The following is a 17,181-nucleotide window of genomic DNA, read 5'->3' as shown; positions in this document are numbered from 1 at the left end:
TCCTGCATACTTCCTACTTTGCATCTTTTGACCTACATCTCCCCAAAACCTCCCTTTCCTCAAGTCCCTGGTTACCATTTTTTATTCATCTGCATATTTGACTTTTTTTTTTTTTAAGATTCTACATATAATAGGCCTCATGCAGTATTTTTCTTTTTTGTGTCTGACTTATTTCACTTAGGGTAGTGGCTTCCAGGTCTATTCTCCTACTTGTTCTAGAAAAAAAAAAAAAAAAAAAAAAGACAACCACTACATCTCCTAACCTTTAGAATACATTTATGGGCACTTAGCATTTACTTTTCAGCATCTTTATTTGTATTTTTATGTTCATTTTTATTGCATCCTATAAAAGATTATAAGTTCCTGGAGGACAGGTAGATATAGTTTTGTGAATTAATATCCTCCTCATCCAGCAATCAAACAAGACATCAATTAAAAATATCCTGTGGAGATCTCGAAACTGGTTCTTTCATAGGCCTTTAGACACAGTAGAAAGTCTAGCCTGAGTTGATGCCACACCAACCCCAGCTCTGGCAGGTTTCTTTAAAATTTTTATTTATTTATTTGTTTGTTTTCAATTTGTTTCACAGAGAGAAAGATGGAGAGATAGAGCGATCTCCCATTTGCTGGTTCATTACCCTTAATGTTCCAACAGCCAGGGCTGGGCCAGCCCCAAGTCAGGAGCCCAGAATTCCATCCAGGTTTCCTATGTCAGGGGGGCAAGCACTTGAGCCAACATCCGCTGCCTCCCAGGTGCATTAGCAGGAAGCTGGATCAGAAGTGGAGGTGCGGAAACTTGAACCCGTCCTCTGATTATGAAATGCAAGTGTCCCAAGTGGAGTCTTCACCACTGTGCTAAATGCTCTTTTTTTGTATCCAGTTGTTGGTATTTTGTGATAGCTTATAGTATAATGTTTTGCCAAACAGGAAGACCCAGGAATAAAATCTTTTAATGATTTAAGACTTGAATAAAACTCTCAAGAATGTGTATGAATGAGTGTCATCTCTATAGAATCTCTCAGAAGGAAGATATCTCAGTGTTCATCTCTATGGTGTCCCAATCCTAGGCAATGTCAGAAACCCTCCAGTGATCTGACTGTTCTTTGCCATGTCAGGGAGAAGAGGCTGTCTTTCACATATGACAGGGAGACTTGGCCTGTCTCCTTCTCTGACTGTCATATGCATGGCCTTCTAGACCCAGCTTAACAGTACTTGTGCATGGAATCTTTCCTAATTCCTTGTTTTGGAGCTCCCACTCAATCTATGTGAATTTCTTCTCCTTGTTGCCCCCACACAGTGTGTTTGCCTCTGGTATAGCTCCATACTGTTCTAGGTTAGTCGTTGGTGGTCATGCATTTTTGCTCATCTTGTTTCAGGGATTACTTGACTTGTCTGACCCTTCTCCTGGGCTGCAGTTTTTTCTTGGGTGAGGACTATGTTTTTTCATCTCTGTAGTTTCAGCCCCTGGCACAGATTTGGCGTATGGGAGCAGCATGCTAAGCCTTATAGATTAATGAATATATGAAATAAATTCATTTCTAGAGGTCACTATAAAACCCTATTTCTGGGATTAAGAAATAGCTCTGAAGTCAGTATTTTAGATGTTGGATAAAGGAATTCTCAGCACCTGTCAGAACCTAGAAGTCAGCTGAGGGTGTTCCTTTTGTTTCTCCTCTTTGAAATTGACTCACATTGAGTTAGCATGTACAGACCTGATCCTTTCATTAGCAACTTTTGAAAGGTTTAAACGATATCACCTTGTAGAAACGTGGGAATTTCTAGTTGATCACACATTTCACACAGTGAAATCTCTGGTGACCACAGGAACTTTTAAAATTTTATTAACTTTGTTGCTTCCCAAAGTTATTTCTCACACTTTTCCCTTTCTCCTTCTCTCTCACACTCTCTCTCTTCTCTCTCCCCTTCTCTTTCCCTCTCCCTTTTCCTTCTCCATGTCTTCCTCTCTCTGTCTCTGCTTGCGCAGTAACTGCAGCAGCTACAAACTTCCTTGTTTTAGCCCTCCCATCCCTCTGTGGATTTGCATACAGGAGAAAAATCTCTTGTGTTTTTACTTTACTTCATCTGTCAGTTACAATTCATTTATCAATATTTGTTCTCCTTCAGTAGACTGCAATGTGGGGATGTTGGAAAATGGGGTGAGGGAATAGGGTTGAAGGATAAGTATACACAACTACTGTGTGTACTGTGTGTATATATATGTATATATATACATAATAATATATATACACATATATATGTGTGTGTATATAATATATATACATTATATATATAACTTCCCTGCTTTTTATACATGGAGTCCAACAGTTAAAAAGATAATTACAATTGTGTCAATTTCCTTTATAGAGATGTATACAAAATGCTATGGGCATACAGAGAAGAAGGGAGTACTCAGTTACCTAGGGGCTCAGGAGATGTACTGGGCTGGATCATAAGGCAGGAGTCAACATTTTGTAGGTGGAGGATGCTGGCCAAAGTGTTCCAGGCATGGGAGCAGTGTGTAAGGAGGCCCTGGTCCCTAGAAGATCACAGTACATTTGGGGAATGGTGTGAGGTGGAAACCGTGATTGGAGTCAGATTTACGCTGTGGATGTTGGAGGACACATGAGAAAAATCTGATTCCTACCCCTCCTCCTGCTCCTTCTATGCTTAAGGGTATTTTTTTAAAAGATTTATTTTGTTGTTTGAAATGCAGAGTCACAGACAGGAAGAGAGAGGGAGAGAGAGCGAGCGAGCGAGCTTCCATCCGTTGATTCACTCCCCAAATGGCCGCAGTGGCTAGGGCTGGGCCAGACCAAAGCTGGGAGCCAGGAGCTTCTTCTGGGTCTCTCGTGTGGAAGGAGGAGCCCAAGCACTTGGGCCATCTTCTGCTATTTTCCCAGGTGCATTACTAGGGATCTGGATCAGAAGTGGAGAAGCTGGGTCTCAACCATATGTGATGCTGGCATTGCAGGCAGCAGCATTATGAGCTACACTACAACACCAGTCCCAGGGTCGTGGCTTTTAGTCAATAGAATGGATTGTTTGCTTTTGAGGGGATATCCTTATAATTTCTTCCTTCCATTATAAGAAAGGGCACACCTGGCTGTTCTATTCAATGATATTTTGCTGAGCCGACAGCTTATAACACATGGGGGAAATTTGCCCTTATGCCAACAGGAGAATGCAGAAGTAGAACACTCAGTTTTGCAGGGTCTCATATAAACCAGTGAAATTGTTATGACATGACTGATCCCAGTTTGAGCTTGGGGTGGTTGTATCCACATCAGCAATACAACTATTTTTACCCTGTTTTCTAAAGTAGTTATGCGGATAGATCCCTCTTTTCATTTTCAAAAAAAGGTTTAACATTTTTTTTTCTTTGAAGATAAGAGTTTCATACACTGCTTTAAAATTCTTATTTCAGGGATATTCCAAGGCTTTGAATGGATTTGTGAAATTGGGTCTTATAAACAGAGAAGTGTATCCTGCCCTTCGACCTGAGGCCAAGCCTCTCAGCTGGGTGAGTGACTGCAGAGAGCTGTGCTGCCTCCTTGCTCTTCTGAAATGGGCAAGTGTGAACTGCTTCGAACCAGCATAACTATGTTCCCAAAGTTGTTTTTATGAAATGCATGGTTTGTTTATCTTACATAAAAGGTTTCTGGGGAAAAAATATCTAAATTAAAAAAAGGAGCCCATTCTGTAGCGGATGTGCAGGATGATAAACCCACACCTCAGAGTTCCCTTTCCTTTCATTGTTATGGGTGCATGGAAAGGACCTGAGGAAAACAAACCAGACCTGTTTTTTTGCAGTAACTTCTACCATTTGGTTATTTCCTGAGTCCTGAGCAGAGGTGTGCTGGTGTCTACACAGAGCTCTGGGATCTCCCAGTTGTCTGAATGATGACCTAGGACAGATGATATGTGGCTCTGGTGAATGTGATAACCCAGGAGACATGTGGGTGCATCATGAATTTGGATTCCCAATCTTCAGATCCCGTTAATCCTTTCACTCATCCATTCAGAACCATAAGGAATTCGGGTTTCAGTTACTGAGTTTATGCCCGAATCTGTTACATCAAAACCGTAGGGTGTCAGGGTTGGAAGAGACTTTGGAAATTTGGAACTGAATGTGAAGTGGAGTTTCTGCTAACTGCCAGGAATTGACTCATCACCATCTTGTCATTCAATTTAAACAAATATGCTCATATTCCAGTAGAAATACCCAAAACATAGCTCACAGAGAAAAAGACCTATATATTACTAATCCCATACAATTTTCCAAAAAATTTCCAAAAGAAACTGGTATTCTTGCTAGCTAGTTGTTTTTTATTTCAGTTTTTGTTTTTTGTTAGTGTATATCCGTGAACATTTTCAGTCTATGTTTTACCTGTCATAAAGTTACTTGTTGGATTGAAGTGAAACAAATATTTGTTGAGGCAACTGAATTGGGGAGATCTGTGCAGGCATTTTTAGGGATGTCCCTGTGTCTTGGTGACTATCATCTAAAACAGGGTTGATAGACTTCTTTTGTAAAAGACCAGATTGTAAATATTTTAGACTTTATGGGCTATGCTGTCTGTTGGAACCACGAAGATAAGTAATGCTACACATAAATAAACGAGCATGATGCATTTCTTTTTCTATTTTTTGGATGCATTTCAATTAAACTTTTATTGAAAAAACCAGGTGCTGAGCCAAATTTGGTCAACCAGTTTGCTGACCCTTGATCTGGAGCTTAGCTTTTCCTTTACAATCCTGGAAAAAGTCTTGTTTAGAAATTAGAAAAAAATGCAATAGCCACTGTTGAAGGGGTCTTACTTTGAGATTTTATTACCTGCAAGGTCTTTCTCAGCTCTTGAATCTATAAAAGAACTTTAGTTGCTACTGACAACCATAGTATCAGGCCCCTTCCACTTTGTCCTGCCCCAAATTGACTGCTTCTCAGAGAGCAGTGAAGAATAGGTGAATAGCTGTTGGTGTATCTTCAAAGGAAGAAATGTGCTGTTAAGTGTAGGACCATCTATTTAGTGCTGAGTTGATGTTACGACCCATTTTTATTGTTGAAACCTCATTCTGGAATATGATACATCTACTGACATGTAGGAGCACAAACATGTGTATATGTATTTGCTGTATATGCAGTTTTCTGTTAGTATAATTTAAAAATTTGAGGTGTGTTTAAGATTCAATGTCTTAATGGGATAGCTTATAAGTTAATTTATTTTTTGCTTTATTAGGGACTTAGAGTTTTTTATCTTTATTTTTCTAACCAGAAAGAACTCCTCTGTGACCTAGTTGAGATTTCACCCTCGTCCAAGCATGATGAGCTGAAGGAAGCTGTTCTTAAGAAACTAGGAGGCGACAGCACCCAGATGGAGGCTGCTGAATGGTAAGGCACCTGCCACTCAGCTTGGAGCTGGTACACTGGATCTACCACTATTTGGTCCTTTCTAGTCAAGAAAGGTCAAAGATATAGGCAACCATTTTGCATTTGTCTTTGACTATTTTGGTTCTCCAGTGTTGATCCATTATAGATTACCAAGTACCACATTCATGTGGGGGATAAAAAGGAGAAAGAGAGGAACTCAGTGGCAATTATGATTGGGGAAATACTTGTTTTGAAACACTTTACCATCCAATTTCCAAGCACAGTGGGATATTTTTGCTTTCATGTAGGAAATTCTCTCCGTATTTTCCCAATTACTTCAAAACTTCCATTTACATAATTGCTGTTCATTATGCTGACATACTTAATGTGGGAGAACTAACCTGTAAATTCATCTAAAAATGCTTTGTAATAATGTGAACTTATATTTCATTCTCTCTACTGTACTATAGGGAGCCATGCCTGGGGGAATCTGGGGATGATTCTAAAGGTTGAAACATTACTATTGTCATTTTACAATTAAGATACTCATAGATTGGAATGTCACCTTATGATTCTGCTCTTTCAAGATAACATTTTTTTTAAAGATTTATTTATTTATTTGAAAGGCAGAATTACAGAGAGGCAGAGAGAGAGAGAGACAGAGAGAGAGAGAGGTCTTCCATCTGCTGGTTCATTCCCCAAATGGCAGCAATGGCTGGAGCTGGACCTATCAGAAGCCAGGAGCTAGGAGCTTCTTCCAGATCTCCCATGCAGGTGCATGGGCCCAAGGAATGGGGCATCTTCAACTGCTTTTCGAGGCCATAGCAGAGAGCTGGATTGAAGTGGAGCAGCCAGAACTAGAACTGGCACCCTTGTGGGATGCCAGCACTGTAGGCAGCAGCTTTACCTGCTAAGCCACAATGCCGGCCCCTCAAGATAAAATTTAAGGTTATCTTTTCTGCTTTTCCAATTGAGAGCACACACAGGGCTTGAACTAATGCAGCCATCTGTTGCACTTTTCAGGTTGGGCTTACTTGGAGATGAACAAGTTCCTCATGCAGAGTCCATTGTGGATGCGCTCTCCAAGCATTTGGCAATGAAACTTTCCTATGGTAGGCCATGGGATGTTGACTATTTCTGAAGAATAACAAGATAGAGTCAGTGCAACCAGAGAATTACACTGCAGGCAGGAGCCAAACACTAGGATTGGGGAGGTGCAATGCTAGGGAAAGGGCACTTAGTCTGTTTTTCTAGAGGGAAGAGTGTGAGAGTCTCTTCTCATTGTCATAGGCAAAAATGAAGTTGGGTAATATGGGAAAGGGAAACAGTGGTTTTATCTTTAATTTTTAATGCATTAGAGAAAATACTGAAGGGATATTTTTGGAAGTAAAATGTGTGGTATCTACAGCAGTCTCTTAGTATCTGCAGTCAGGCTGACCTGAACAAAGGAGTGAGACCAGTGTTATACTTTTCTTGAGTTTTTCACTTGGTCTTCATGTTGAAAAGCCCTGTGGATAGTTGTCTAATGACCGTGTACAATGAGAAAGGACACTTCTGAGAGCAGAAGGTGAAATTCAATATTTGAGTTGTAATGGTTGTCACATTTTAAAATTTCTTTATTTTAAGGCCCTGAAGAAAAAGATATGATCGTGATGAGAGACAGCTTTGGCATCAGACATCCTTCTGGACACCTAGAAAGTAAAACGATTGATCTTGTGGTTTATGGAGATGTTAATGGCTTCTCAGCCATGGCTAAAACTGTGGGGTTACCCACTGCCATGGCAGCTAAAATGTTGCTTGATGGTAAGTTTTATGCACTTGAGGGCTGAGTCTATTTCTATACCATCACCAAGTCACTCAGTGCATGGATATATAATAATTACTCTGGAACACAACACTTATGGGTTTCACTAAAAGTGAGCTGTCGTAGAAGGTTCCAGCACTTGTGGGTCATCTTGTGGTGAATAAGGAACATGGGCTTTGGAGTTAGACCTGATTTCCACTCCAGCTCAGTATCACGGTGGCTCAATGATGCAGGGTACACGTTTTTCAGCACCCTGGAGCCAGGGTCTCCTCGTCTTGAAAGTGGGTACTTACATGTGTCAGCTTTTCATTATTATAATGACATATCTGAGATAAGCTACCTAGGAAGAAAAGAGGTTTATTTAGCTCACTGGAGGTTTAAGTCCAAGACTGGTTGACCCCGTGTGTTTGGCCTCTGTGAGGACAGCAGCCGGCAATGCCAGAGCATGATTTGGTGTAGAGGAATGATCACGTGGTGAGCCAGGAACCAGAGATCAGCGGGTCCCGCTCAGGCTTTTGTAAGCAACCTCTCCTGAGAATTTCCTTCTGAGGGCACATCCCCAGTGACCTCAGGACCTTGAATGAGGCCCACATTCTAAACGCCACAACTGGATTCAGTTTCCTCTCTTTGGGGTTTTAAGTCCTCTATGATTTAAGGAACAAAATCATATTTAGCCCATAGAAGTATTACCATCCCTAGTTCACATTTGTGTCTGTGTGTTTGTGAAACTTAAGTCATAGAGCGTGTCAAATTCCTACCCCCATAAATGGTCCTCCAGGAATTGCAAACTCTCTTTACTTGGTTTTTGCAATTTTGGGAGTGACGGCTCTGAGATAGCAGGGGATATTCGCTGACAGATCCTTAAGAATAGAGACAATACTTTATTAATCTTCATATCTCACCACTGAATAAATATTTCTGACTACTGATGCCCCTTGAACTTTCCATGGGATTACACCTATATACACCCATCATAAGTTAAAAATTTGTTAAATAAAAAATGCATTTTCATAAAACTAACATATAGATCATTCCAGCACAGCAACACAGTTCACTGAATCATCTTGGTTGTTCACCCTCCTGGTAACAACTGCTGATGCCTCACATCACCGAGAGTATTGTGTGCATATTATTAGTCCAGGAACATATCAAACTTTAAAAATGTGAGGTACAGTTTCCCCTGAATGCATATTGTTTTTGCAGTGTTGAGAAGTTGAAAAGCATAAGTTAAACCACATAGTGGGAAACTTCTGTGAGTCAGTTCACGTTTTTTTTTTTTTTTTTTTTTTATCTTTTATTTAATGAATATAAATTTCCAAAGTACGACTCATGGGTTACAATGGCTTCCCCCCCCCCATACCGTCCCTCCCACCCACAACCCTCCCCTTTCCCACTCCCTCTCCCCTTCCATTCACATCAAGATTCATTTTCGATTATCTTAATATACAGAAGATCAGCTTAGTATACCTTAAGTAAGGATTTCAACAGTTTGCTCCCACACAGAAACATAAAGTGAAAAATAATAGATGATTTTTTTTAAATGATGATGAAATCAGATCAGACCTATTGTCATGTTTAATCCCAGTGAGAGTCAAGTTGGGAATTGATAATTTCTTTTTTTTTTTTTTTTTTTACAGAAGATCAGTTTAGTGTACATTAAGTAAAGATTTCAATCGTTTGCACCCCCATAGAAACATAAAGTGAAATATACTGTTTGAGTACTCGTTATAGCATTAAGCCTCAGTGTACAGCACGCTAAGGACAGAGATCCTACATGAGGAGTAAGTGCACAGTGACTCCTGTTGTTGACTTTACAAATTGACACTCCTGTTTATGGCATCAGTAATTTCCCTATGCACCAGTCATGAGTTTCCAAGGCTATGGAAGCCCCTTGAGTTCTCCGACTCTTATCTTGTTTAGACACGGTCATAGTCAAAGTGGAGGTTCTCTCCTCCCTTCAGAGAAAGGCACCTCCCTCTTTGAAGACCTGTTCTTTCCACTGGGATATCACTCACAGAGATCTTTTTGCCAGAGTGTCTTGGCTTTCCATGCCTGAAATACTCTCATGGGCTTTTCAGCCAGATCCGAGTGCCCTTATTTTTGTCTGTTCTACTTAATATGACTGGTTTAATTCTGTAATTATCACACAGTTATTCTTAAGTGTTGAAATTTAACTGAAATGTGATCCCTGTTAAACATAAGAGTGGGAATAAGAGAGGGAAGAGATGTATAATTTGGGGCATACTCGGGCTGACTTGCCCCAATTGGTAGAGTTGGAAACATACCAGGGGATTCCAATTCAATCCCATCAAGGTGGCATGTGCCAATGCCATCTCACTATTCCAAGTGATCAATTTCAGTTCACAATTGATCATAATGAAAGGACTAAGAGTCAAAGGGAGCACATAAACAAGTCTAGTATCTGCTAACACTAACCGATAGAATAAATAAAGGGGAGAGTGATCCAACATGGGAAGCGAGATACTCAGCAGACTCATAGAATGGCGGATGTCCTAAATAGCACTCTGGCCTCAGAATCAGCCCTAAAGGCACTCGGATCTGGCTGAAAAGCCCATGAGAGTATTTCAGTTCACGTTTTGAGTCTCCACTCTCCCCTTAAGATTCAATAAGTATCACCTCTGTATAGAATCCTTTATTTGACCCTTTTGAAAGACTGAGGAGGGGGTAGAAATCATGATGGCATATAACCATGAAATAATGAGAAAACTTATCTACAATGACATGTCAGCTAATATAAAATTAACCTGGATTTAGTTACTGAGGAACCCAGTGAAGAAGTGATCAGGCATGGGGTCATTGCAGCCTTGAAGCAAAGTGTATGGACTCAATAAAGAGCCTTCTAGTAGGTGATGGTGCTCACATAATCAGGGTGGCTTCAATTCACTCTGTTGGTGTAATCCCTGTAGCAAAAATAGCACCAGCCAGTTAACAGACCAGTCAGGCTTCCTTTCTTCTCTTTCTTCTCTGTCCTAGCAGTAATGAATGCAGCTAGGTGTACAAATTCTGACATTCTTTCTAAATCCAGCTGTGTTTTCAATCTAAAACCTACCCACTGTCCTTACAGAATGTTGATCAAGTAATCATTTAGCAGGGGACATTTAAACAACTAAAAAATGCCCATTCCTCCAACAGCCTACTGAGTTTACTGTGGGGTGACACCTTCCATGTGGTGACTCTTGCTGGGGAAATGAAACTTCTATACCGCCTTTGAAATGGTAATCACACATTTATGTTCCTCTAGGTGAAATCCAAGCCAAAGGCCTGATGGGACCCTTTTCAAAGGAGATCTATGGACCAATACTGGAGCGGATTAAAGCAGAGGGCATTATCTATACTACACGGAGCACAATCAAACCATGATTGGGAATTATATTTTGTTTTCATCTTCCCAGGCAACACAGCTCTAATCACTTGCGTGACAAAGATGCTTGTCAATGTGCTATTTTATAAAGTATAAAGCACAATGTATTTTGATTAAGTCAATATAATTATTTTTTTAAACATAAAGTTTTATTTTAATATGAAAATGTTTGGAATAGGAGGTGCCAGTAACTACCAGAATTTAATAATTCTATGTATTTTTTCATAAGCATGTGAAAGTGGTAGTGATCATGCTATTTGTTAATTTATTGTGTCACTTTTTTCTTACAAGAACACATTTTCTAAAATCAGAGATGCAGTTTTACTTTTTTGGTTACAAAAATGTCATCCCTTAGCTATACTTTTGCATTTTTCAAATTGATTCTTTTTAGAGTCCTTTAGGTTACTTATTAACAAACCTTTACAAAGTGCTATTTAATGCCTTTTTAGTAAGGTTACAATTTATTTAGTAAGTATCTTTCTTATAGTTTTCTCTTGAGTTTATGGAAAAGGGACTAAATAACATTAAACTCAACTCACTTGATCACCTCATAAGGCATAGTAAAAGTATTTAACAAAATCAAACACCTTTTTGTAATAAGAGGCCTCAATAAACTAAAAGGGAACTTCCTCACTCTGAAAAAGGCATCCGTGAAAAACCCAGAGCTTGCCTCATACTTGATGATGAAAGACCAAATGATTTCTCCCTAAGATCAGCAAGAAGGCAACAGTGTCTGCTCTGAGCCTTTCTGTGCAGCTTATACTGGACAATTAGGCAAGAAAATGAAATAAAAATGATCCAGGGTGGAGAGGTAGAAGTAAAACTCTACCACAGATTATGTGCTCTTATTCATAGAAACCCAAAGGAAATCCATAGAAAATCCAAAGATACACTCTTAAATAAAGAATTAATAAATGAATTCAGCAAAGTGTCAGAACACATTAGTGTTTAGAAACTGATTGTCTTTTTTATATAGTATCAATAAATAAACAAAGAACAAAAAATGATGAGAGTGATTCAGTTTTCAGCATCATCAGGAATAGGATAGTAATAGAATTGTGGGTCTAGAAATAATACATTTATGTCTAAAAGGTGCTAAAACAATTCTGGGGGAGGATATCTTTTCTATCAAATGGTGCTTGGAAGTCTATAGATATACATGCAAAATACTGAAATCAAATCCTTACCTCATACCACATATAAAATTTAATTCAAAATGTATTTTTACACTAAATATAAGAGCTAAAACTGTAAAATGCTTAGAAGAAAATGTGGGTGTCTTTATGAACTTGTATTAAGTACTGCTTTCTTAAATAAAAATCACTCAAAACACATGTAACAAAAGAAAAAAATAATTCATCGCAGTCATCAAACTCAAAACATTTTGTGCTTCCTAAAACACCATCAAGAAAGGAAAAAGACCCACAGAATGAGAGAAAAATGTTGTTGATCTTATATCAGGTAATGGAGGAACTTCTATACAGAATATAAAAAGAACTGTTGTAACTGAACAATAAAAAGATAAATAACCTAATTTTTAAAATAGACAAGGGATCTGCATTGACAATTCTCCAAAGAAGCTATCTAGGAGGCCAATGAGCTCATGCCAAGATTCCCAACATCATTAGCCAGAAGGGGCATATAAATCAAGTGGATGAGATACCACTTTACCCACAAGGACGGACCTAATACAAATGATGACAACACATACTGGTGAGGATGAGAAATTGGAACCCTCATACCCTACTGATGCATACTCAGGAAAAAAATGAAAACATGTATCTACTCAAAAACTCATGCAGAGATGTTCCTAGCAGCTGTATTCATAATAGCTAAAAATAGAAACAACACAAATGTTCAATGTTCATCAATGAATAAAGGAATATATAAAATGTGATATATGCATACGTTGGGATAGTAGCCAGCCACAGAAAAGAAACAATGCATAGATATTGTCTACAACATGGATAGACATTGAAAATATGCCAAGTGAAGGAAGTTAGACTCAAAATGCCACATCATTTTATGATTTCATCTATATGAAGTGTCCAGAACAAGAAAATTTATGTGAAAAGTAGATTAATGATTGCCCAGGACAGGAGGGCTGGAAGAGGAAGATGGAGTGACTGCTAATGAGTGTGGAGTTTCTTTTTGGAATAATAAAAACATTGTAGAGTTGACTGTGGTAATGGTGGCACCACTGTGGATGTACTAAAAACCACTGAATTGTATAATTTGTGTGAATGTTATGGTATGTGAATTGCACTTACATTGTTATAAAAAGACAAAATAACAAATAAAATTTGCTCCTTTGGGAAATAACTTGTCTTTAGAGATATAAATTGTTTCTTTTACCTTCATGCATTTTGCTCATATCTCATTGAAACTAATTCTGCCTTTGAAGTAAACAGGTGCTAAACTTGGGGTATATAACAATTGAGAAAGCATTTGATGTTATATTTGGAATGGGTCAAAATGATTAAGGGCTGGCCCATTCTATTATAAATAATATATGTACATCAATAATCCAAAATAAGTAAATACATTTTTGGGCCAGCCCTGTGGTGCAGCAGAATAAGCCGCCATCCTCAGTGCTAAAATCCCATATGGGTACTGGCTCAAGTCTTGGTTGCTCCACTTTTGATTCAGCACCCTGCTAATGTGCTTGGGAAAGCAGCAGATGATGGTGCAAGTAGTTGGGCCCCTATACCCACATGGGAGACCAGCAAGAAGCTCCTGGCTTTGACCTGGCCTAGCCCCAGCTGTTGCAGCCATTTAGGGAGTGAATCAACAGATGGAAGACCACGCTCTCTCTCCCCTGTTTAAAAAAAAAAAAAAATTTGTAATGGAATTGTTTCCATCACAACATCAGCCAATTAGGAAATATCTTTTGTCACATTGATTTCACCCCCAATCTAGAATATTTCAAAGATTGGGAACTGGGAAAGCAGCACCTTAATGGAATGGGGGCACTTGTAAGCTGTCAATATAACTAGTTTGAGCTTTTTGATAAAAATACATGATAAAGGGGATGTAATTGAAGAGCTGATCAATGTTGGTGGTTACAGAAAAGGAAATCTCAGTGAGCTTGAAGAAAGCTATGTGTAATCAAACACTGCCTTAGCTCTCAGAATCAAATCTACCTATAGAAATTCCAGTATTAAAGGTGGTGTTAGGGGCCAGCACTGTGTCTTAGCCAGTAAAGCCACAGCCCGCAGTGCCGGTATCCCATATGGGCGCTGGTTCAAGACCTGGTTGCTCCTCTTACGATCCAGCTCTCTGCTATAGCCTGGGAAAACAGTAGGAGGTGGACCAAGTCCGTGGGCCCCTGCACTCATGTGGGAGACCCAGAAGAAGCTCCTGGCACCTAGCTTTGGATTGACACAGCTCCAGTTGTTGCGGCCATTTGGGGAGTGAACCAGCAGATGGGAAACCTCTCTCACTCGCTCTCTCTAACTCTGTCTTTCAAATAAATGAATAAATCTTTTTTTTTAACTTTTATTTAATGAATATAAATTTCCAAAGTACAGCTTATGGATTACAATGGCTTCCCCCCCATAACGTCCCTCCCACCCGCAACCCTCCCCTCTCCCACTCCCTCTCCCCTTCCATTCACATCAAGATTCATTTTCAATTCTCTTAATATACAGAAGATCAGTTTAGCATACATTAAGTAAAGATTTCAACAGTTTGCTCCCACACAGAAACATAAAGTGAAAAATAATAGATGATTTTTTAAATGATGATGAAATCAGATCAGACCTATTGTCATGTTTAATCCCAGTGAGAGTCAAGTTGGGAACTGATAATTTCTTGTTCTTCTTTTTTTTTTTTTTTTTTTACAGAAGATCAGTTTAGTATACATTAAGTAAAGCTTTCAACAGTTTGCACCCCCATAGAAACACAGAGTGAAATATACTGTTTGAGTACTCGTTATAGCATTAAGTCTCAATGTACAGCATGCTAAGGACAGAGATCCTACATGAGGAGTAAGTGCACAGTGACTCCTGTTGTTGACTTTACAAATTGACACTCTTGTTTATGGCCTCAGTAATCTCCCTATGCACCAGTCATGAGTTTCCAAGGCTATGGAAGCCCCTTGAGTTCTCCGACTCTTATCTTATTTAGACAAGGTCATAGTCAAAGTGGAGGTTCTCTCCTCCCTCAGAGAAAGGTACCTCCTTCTTTGAAGACCTGTTCTTTCCACTGGGATCTCACAGAGATCTTTCATTTAGGTTTTTTTTTTTGTTGTTGTTGTTGTTTTTTTTTTTTTTTTTGCCTGAGTGTTTTGACTTTCCAAGCCTGAAATACTCTCATGGGCTTTTCAGCCAGATCCGAATGCCTTTAGGGCTGATTCTGAGGCCAGAGTGCTGTTTAGGACATCCGCCATTCTATGAGTCTGCTGAGTATCTCGCTTCCCATGTTGGATCACTCTCCCCTTTATTTATTCTATCGGTTAGTATTAGCAGGTACTAGACTTGTTTATGTGCTCCCTTTGACTCTTAGTCCTTTCATTATGATCAATTGTGAACTGAAATTGATCACTTGGACTAGTGAGATGGCATTGGTACATGCCACCTTGATGGGATTGAATTGGAGTCCCCTGGTATGTTTCTAACTCTACCATTTGGGGCAAGTCAGCCTGAGCATGTCCCAAATTGTACATCTCTTCCCTCTCTTATTCCCACTCTTATGTTTAACAGGGATCACATTTCAGTTAAATTTCAACACTTAAGAATAACTGTGTATAAATTACAGAATTAAACCAGTCATATTAAGTAGAACAGACAAAAAAAACTAAGAGGGATAATGTATTAAGTTGTTCATTAACAGTCAGGGCTATGCTGATCAAGTCACCGTTTCTCATAGTGTCCATTTCACTTCAACAGGTTTCCTTTTTGGTGTTCAGTCAGTTGTCACCGATCAGGGAGAACATATGGTATTTGTCCCTTTGGGACTGGCTTATTTCACTCAGCATGATGTGTTCCAGATTCCTCCATTTTGTTGCAAATGACTGGATTTCATTGTTTCTTACTGCAGTATAGTATTCTAAAGAGTACATATCCCATAATTTCTTTATCCAGTCTACCGTTGATGGGCATTTAGGTTGGTTCCAGGTCTTGGCTATTGTGAATTGTGCTGCAATAAACATTAGGGTGCAGACCACTTTTTTGTTTGCCAATTTAAATTCCTTTGGGTAAATCCCAAGGAGTGGGATGGCTGGGTCGAATGGTAGGGTTATCTTCAGGTTTCTGAGGAATCTCCAGACTGACTTCCATAGTGGCTTGACCAGTTTGCAGTCCAACCAACAGTGGGTTAGTGTCCCTTTTTCCCCACATCCTCGCCAGCATCTGTTGTTGGTAGATTTCTGTATGTGAGCCATTCTAACTGGGGTGAGGTGAAACCTCATTGTGGTTTTGATTTGCATTTCCCTGATTGCTAGTGACCTTGAACATTTTTTCATGTGCCTGTTGGCCATTTGGATTTCCTCTTTTGAAAAATGTCTATTGAGGTCCTTGGCCCATCTCTTAAGTGGGTTGTTGGTTTTGTTTTTGTGGAGTTTCTTGATCTCTTTGTAGATTCTGGTTATTAACCCTTTATCTGTTGCATAGTTTGCAAATATTTTTTCCCATTCTGTTGGTTGTCTCTTCACTCTCCTGACTGTTTCTTTTGCAGTACAGAAACTTCTCAATTTGATGCAATCCCAATAGTTGATTTTGGCTTTGACTGCCTGTGCCTCCCGGGTCTTTTCCAGAAATTCTTTGCCTGTGCCAATATCTTGAAGGGTTTCTCCAATGTTCTCTAATAACTTGATGGTGTCAGGTCATAGATTTAGGTCTTTAACCCACGTTGAGTGGATTTTTGTGTAAGGTGTAAGGTAGGGGTCTTGCTTCATGCTTCTGCACGTGGAAATCCAGTTTTCCCAGCACCATTTATTGAATAGACTGTCCTTGCTCCAGGAATTGGTTTTAGATCCTTGATCAAATATAAGTTGGCTGTAGATGTTTGGGTTGATTTCTGGTGTTTCAAGTCTGTTCCATTGGTCTATCCATCTGTTTCTGTACCAGTACCATGCTGTTTTGATTACAACTGCCCTGTAGTATGTCCTGAAATCTGGTATTGTGATGCCTCCGGCTTTGTTTTTGTTGTACAAGATTGCTTTAGCTATTCGAGGTCTCTTGTGCCTCCATGAATTTCAGCATCATTTTTTCTAGATCTGAGAAGAATGTCTTTGGTATCTTGATTGGGATTGCATTGAATCTATAAATTGCTTTTGGGAGAATGGACATTTTGATGATATTGATTCTTCCAATCCATGAGCATGGAAGATTTTTCCATTTTTTGGTATCCTCTTCTATTTCTTTCTTTAAGATTTTGTAATTCTCATCGTAGAGATCTTTAACATCCTTGGTTAAGTTTATTCCAAGGTATTTGATTGTTTTTTTAGCTATTGTGAATGGGATTGATCTTTGCAGTTCTTTCTAAGCCATGGCATTGCTTGTGTATACAAAGGCTGTTGATTTTTGTGCATTGATTTTATATCCTGCCACTTTGCCAAACTCCTCTATGAGTTCCAATGGTCTCTTAGTAGAGTTCTTTGGATCCCCTAAGTAAAGAATCATATCA

At 39.2% G+C, this 17,181-nt stretch overlaps 1 protein-coding gene across 4 annotated transcripts in view; it reads left to right on the top strand.

Moving 5' to 3' along the window:
• The window catches only part of AASS (aminoadipate-semialdehyde synthase), a 75,086-nt gene extending 62,210 nt beyond the window's left edge, over positions 1-12,876 (top strand). For all 4 annotated transcript variants that reach the window (XM_008258282.5, XM_002712100.6, XM_089329482.1 and 1 more), the window contains 5 exons: positions 3,425-3,520; positions 5,274-5,389; positions 6,392-6,480; positions 6,995-7,171; positions 10,435-12,876. In XM_008258282.5, the coding sequence (XP_008256504.3) occupies positions 3,425-3,520; positions 5,274-5,389; positions 6,392-6,480; positions 6,995-7,171; positions 10,435-10,553 (597 nt within the window). In that variant the 3' untranslated portion in view covers positions 10,554-12,876. The remainder of the gene's footprint in view (positions 1-3,424; positions 3,521-5,273; positions 5,390-6,391; positions 6,481-6,994; positions 7,172-10,434) is intronic.
• Positions 12,877-17,181: the final 4,305 nt, after the last annotated feature.

This window comes from Oryctolagus cuniculus, chromosome 3, assembly GCF_051225735.1.
Source record: "Oryctolagus cuniculus isolate XC-2025 breed Fujian yellow rabbit chromosome 3, ASM5122573v1, whole genome shotgun sequence".
NCBI lineage: Eukaryota > Metazoa > Chordata > Mammalia > Lagomorpha > Leporidae > Oryctolagus > Oryctolagus cuniculus.
This window is presented reverse-complemented; position numbering and strand designations above follow the sequence as displayed.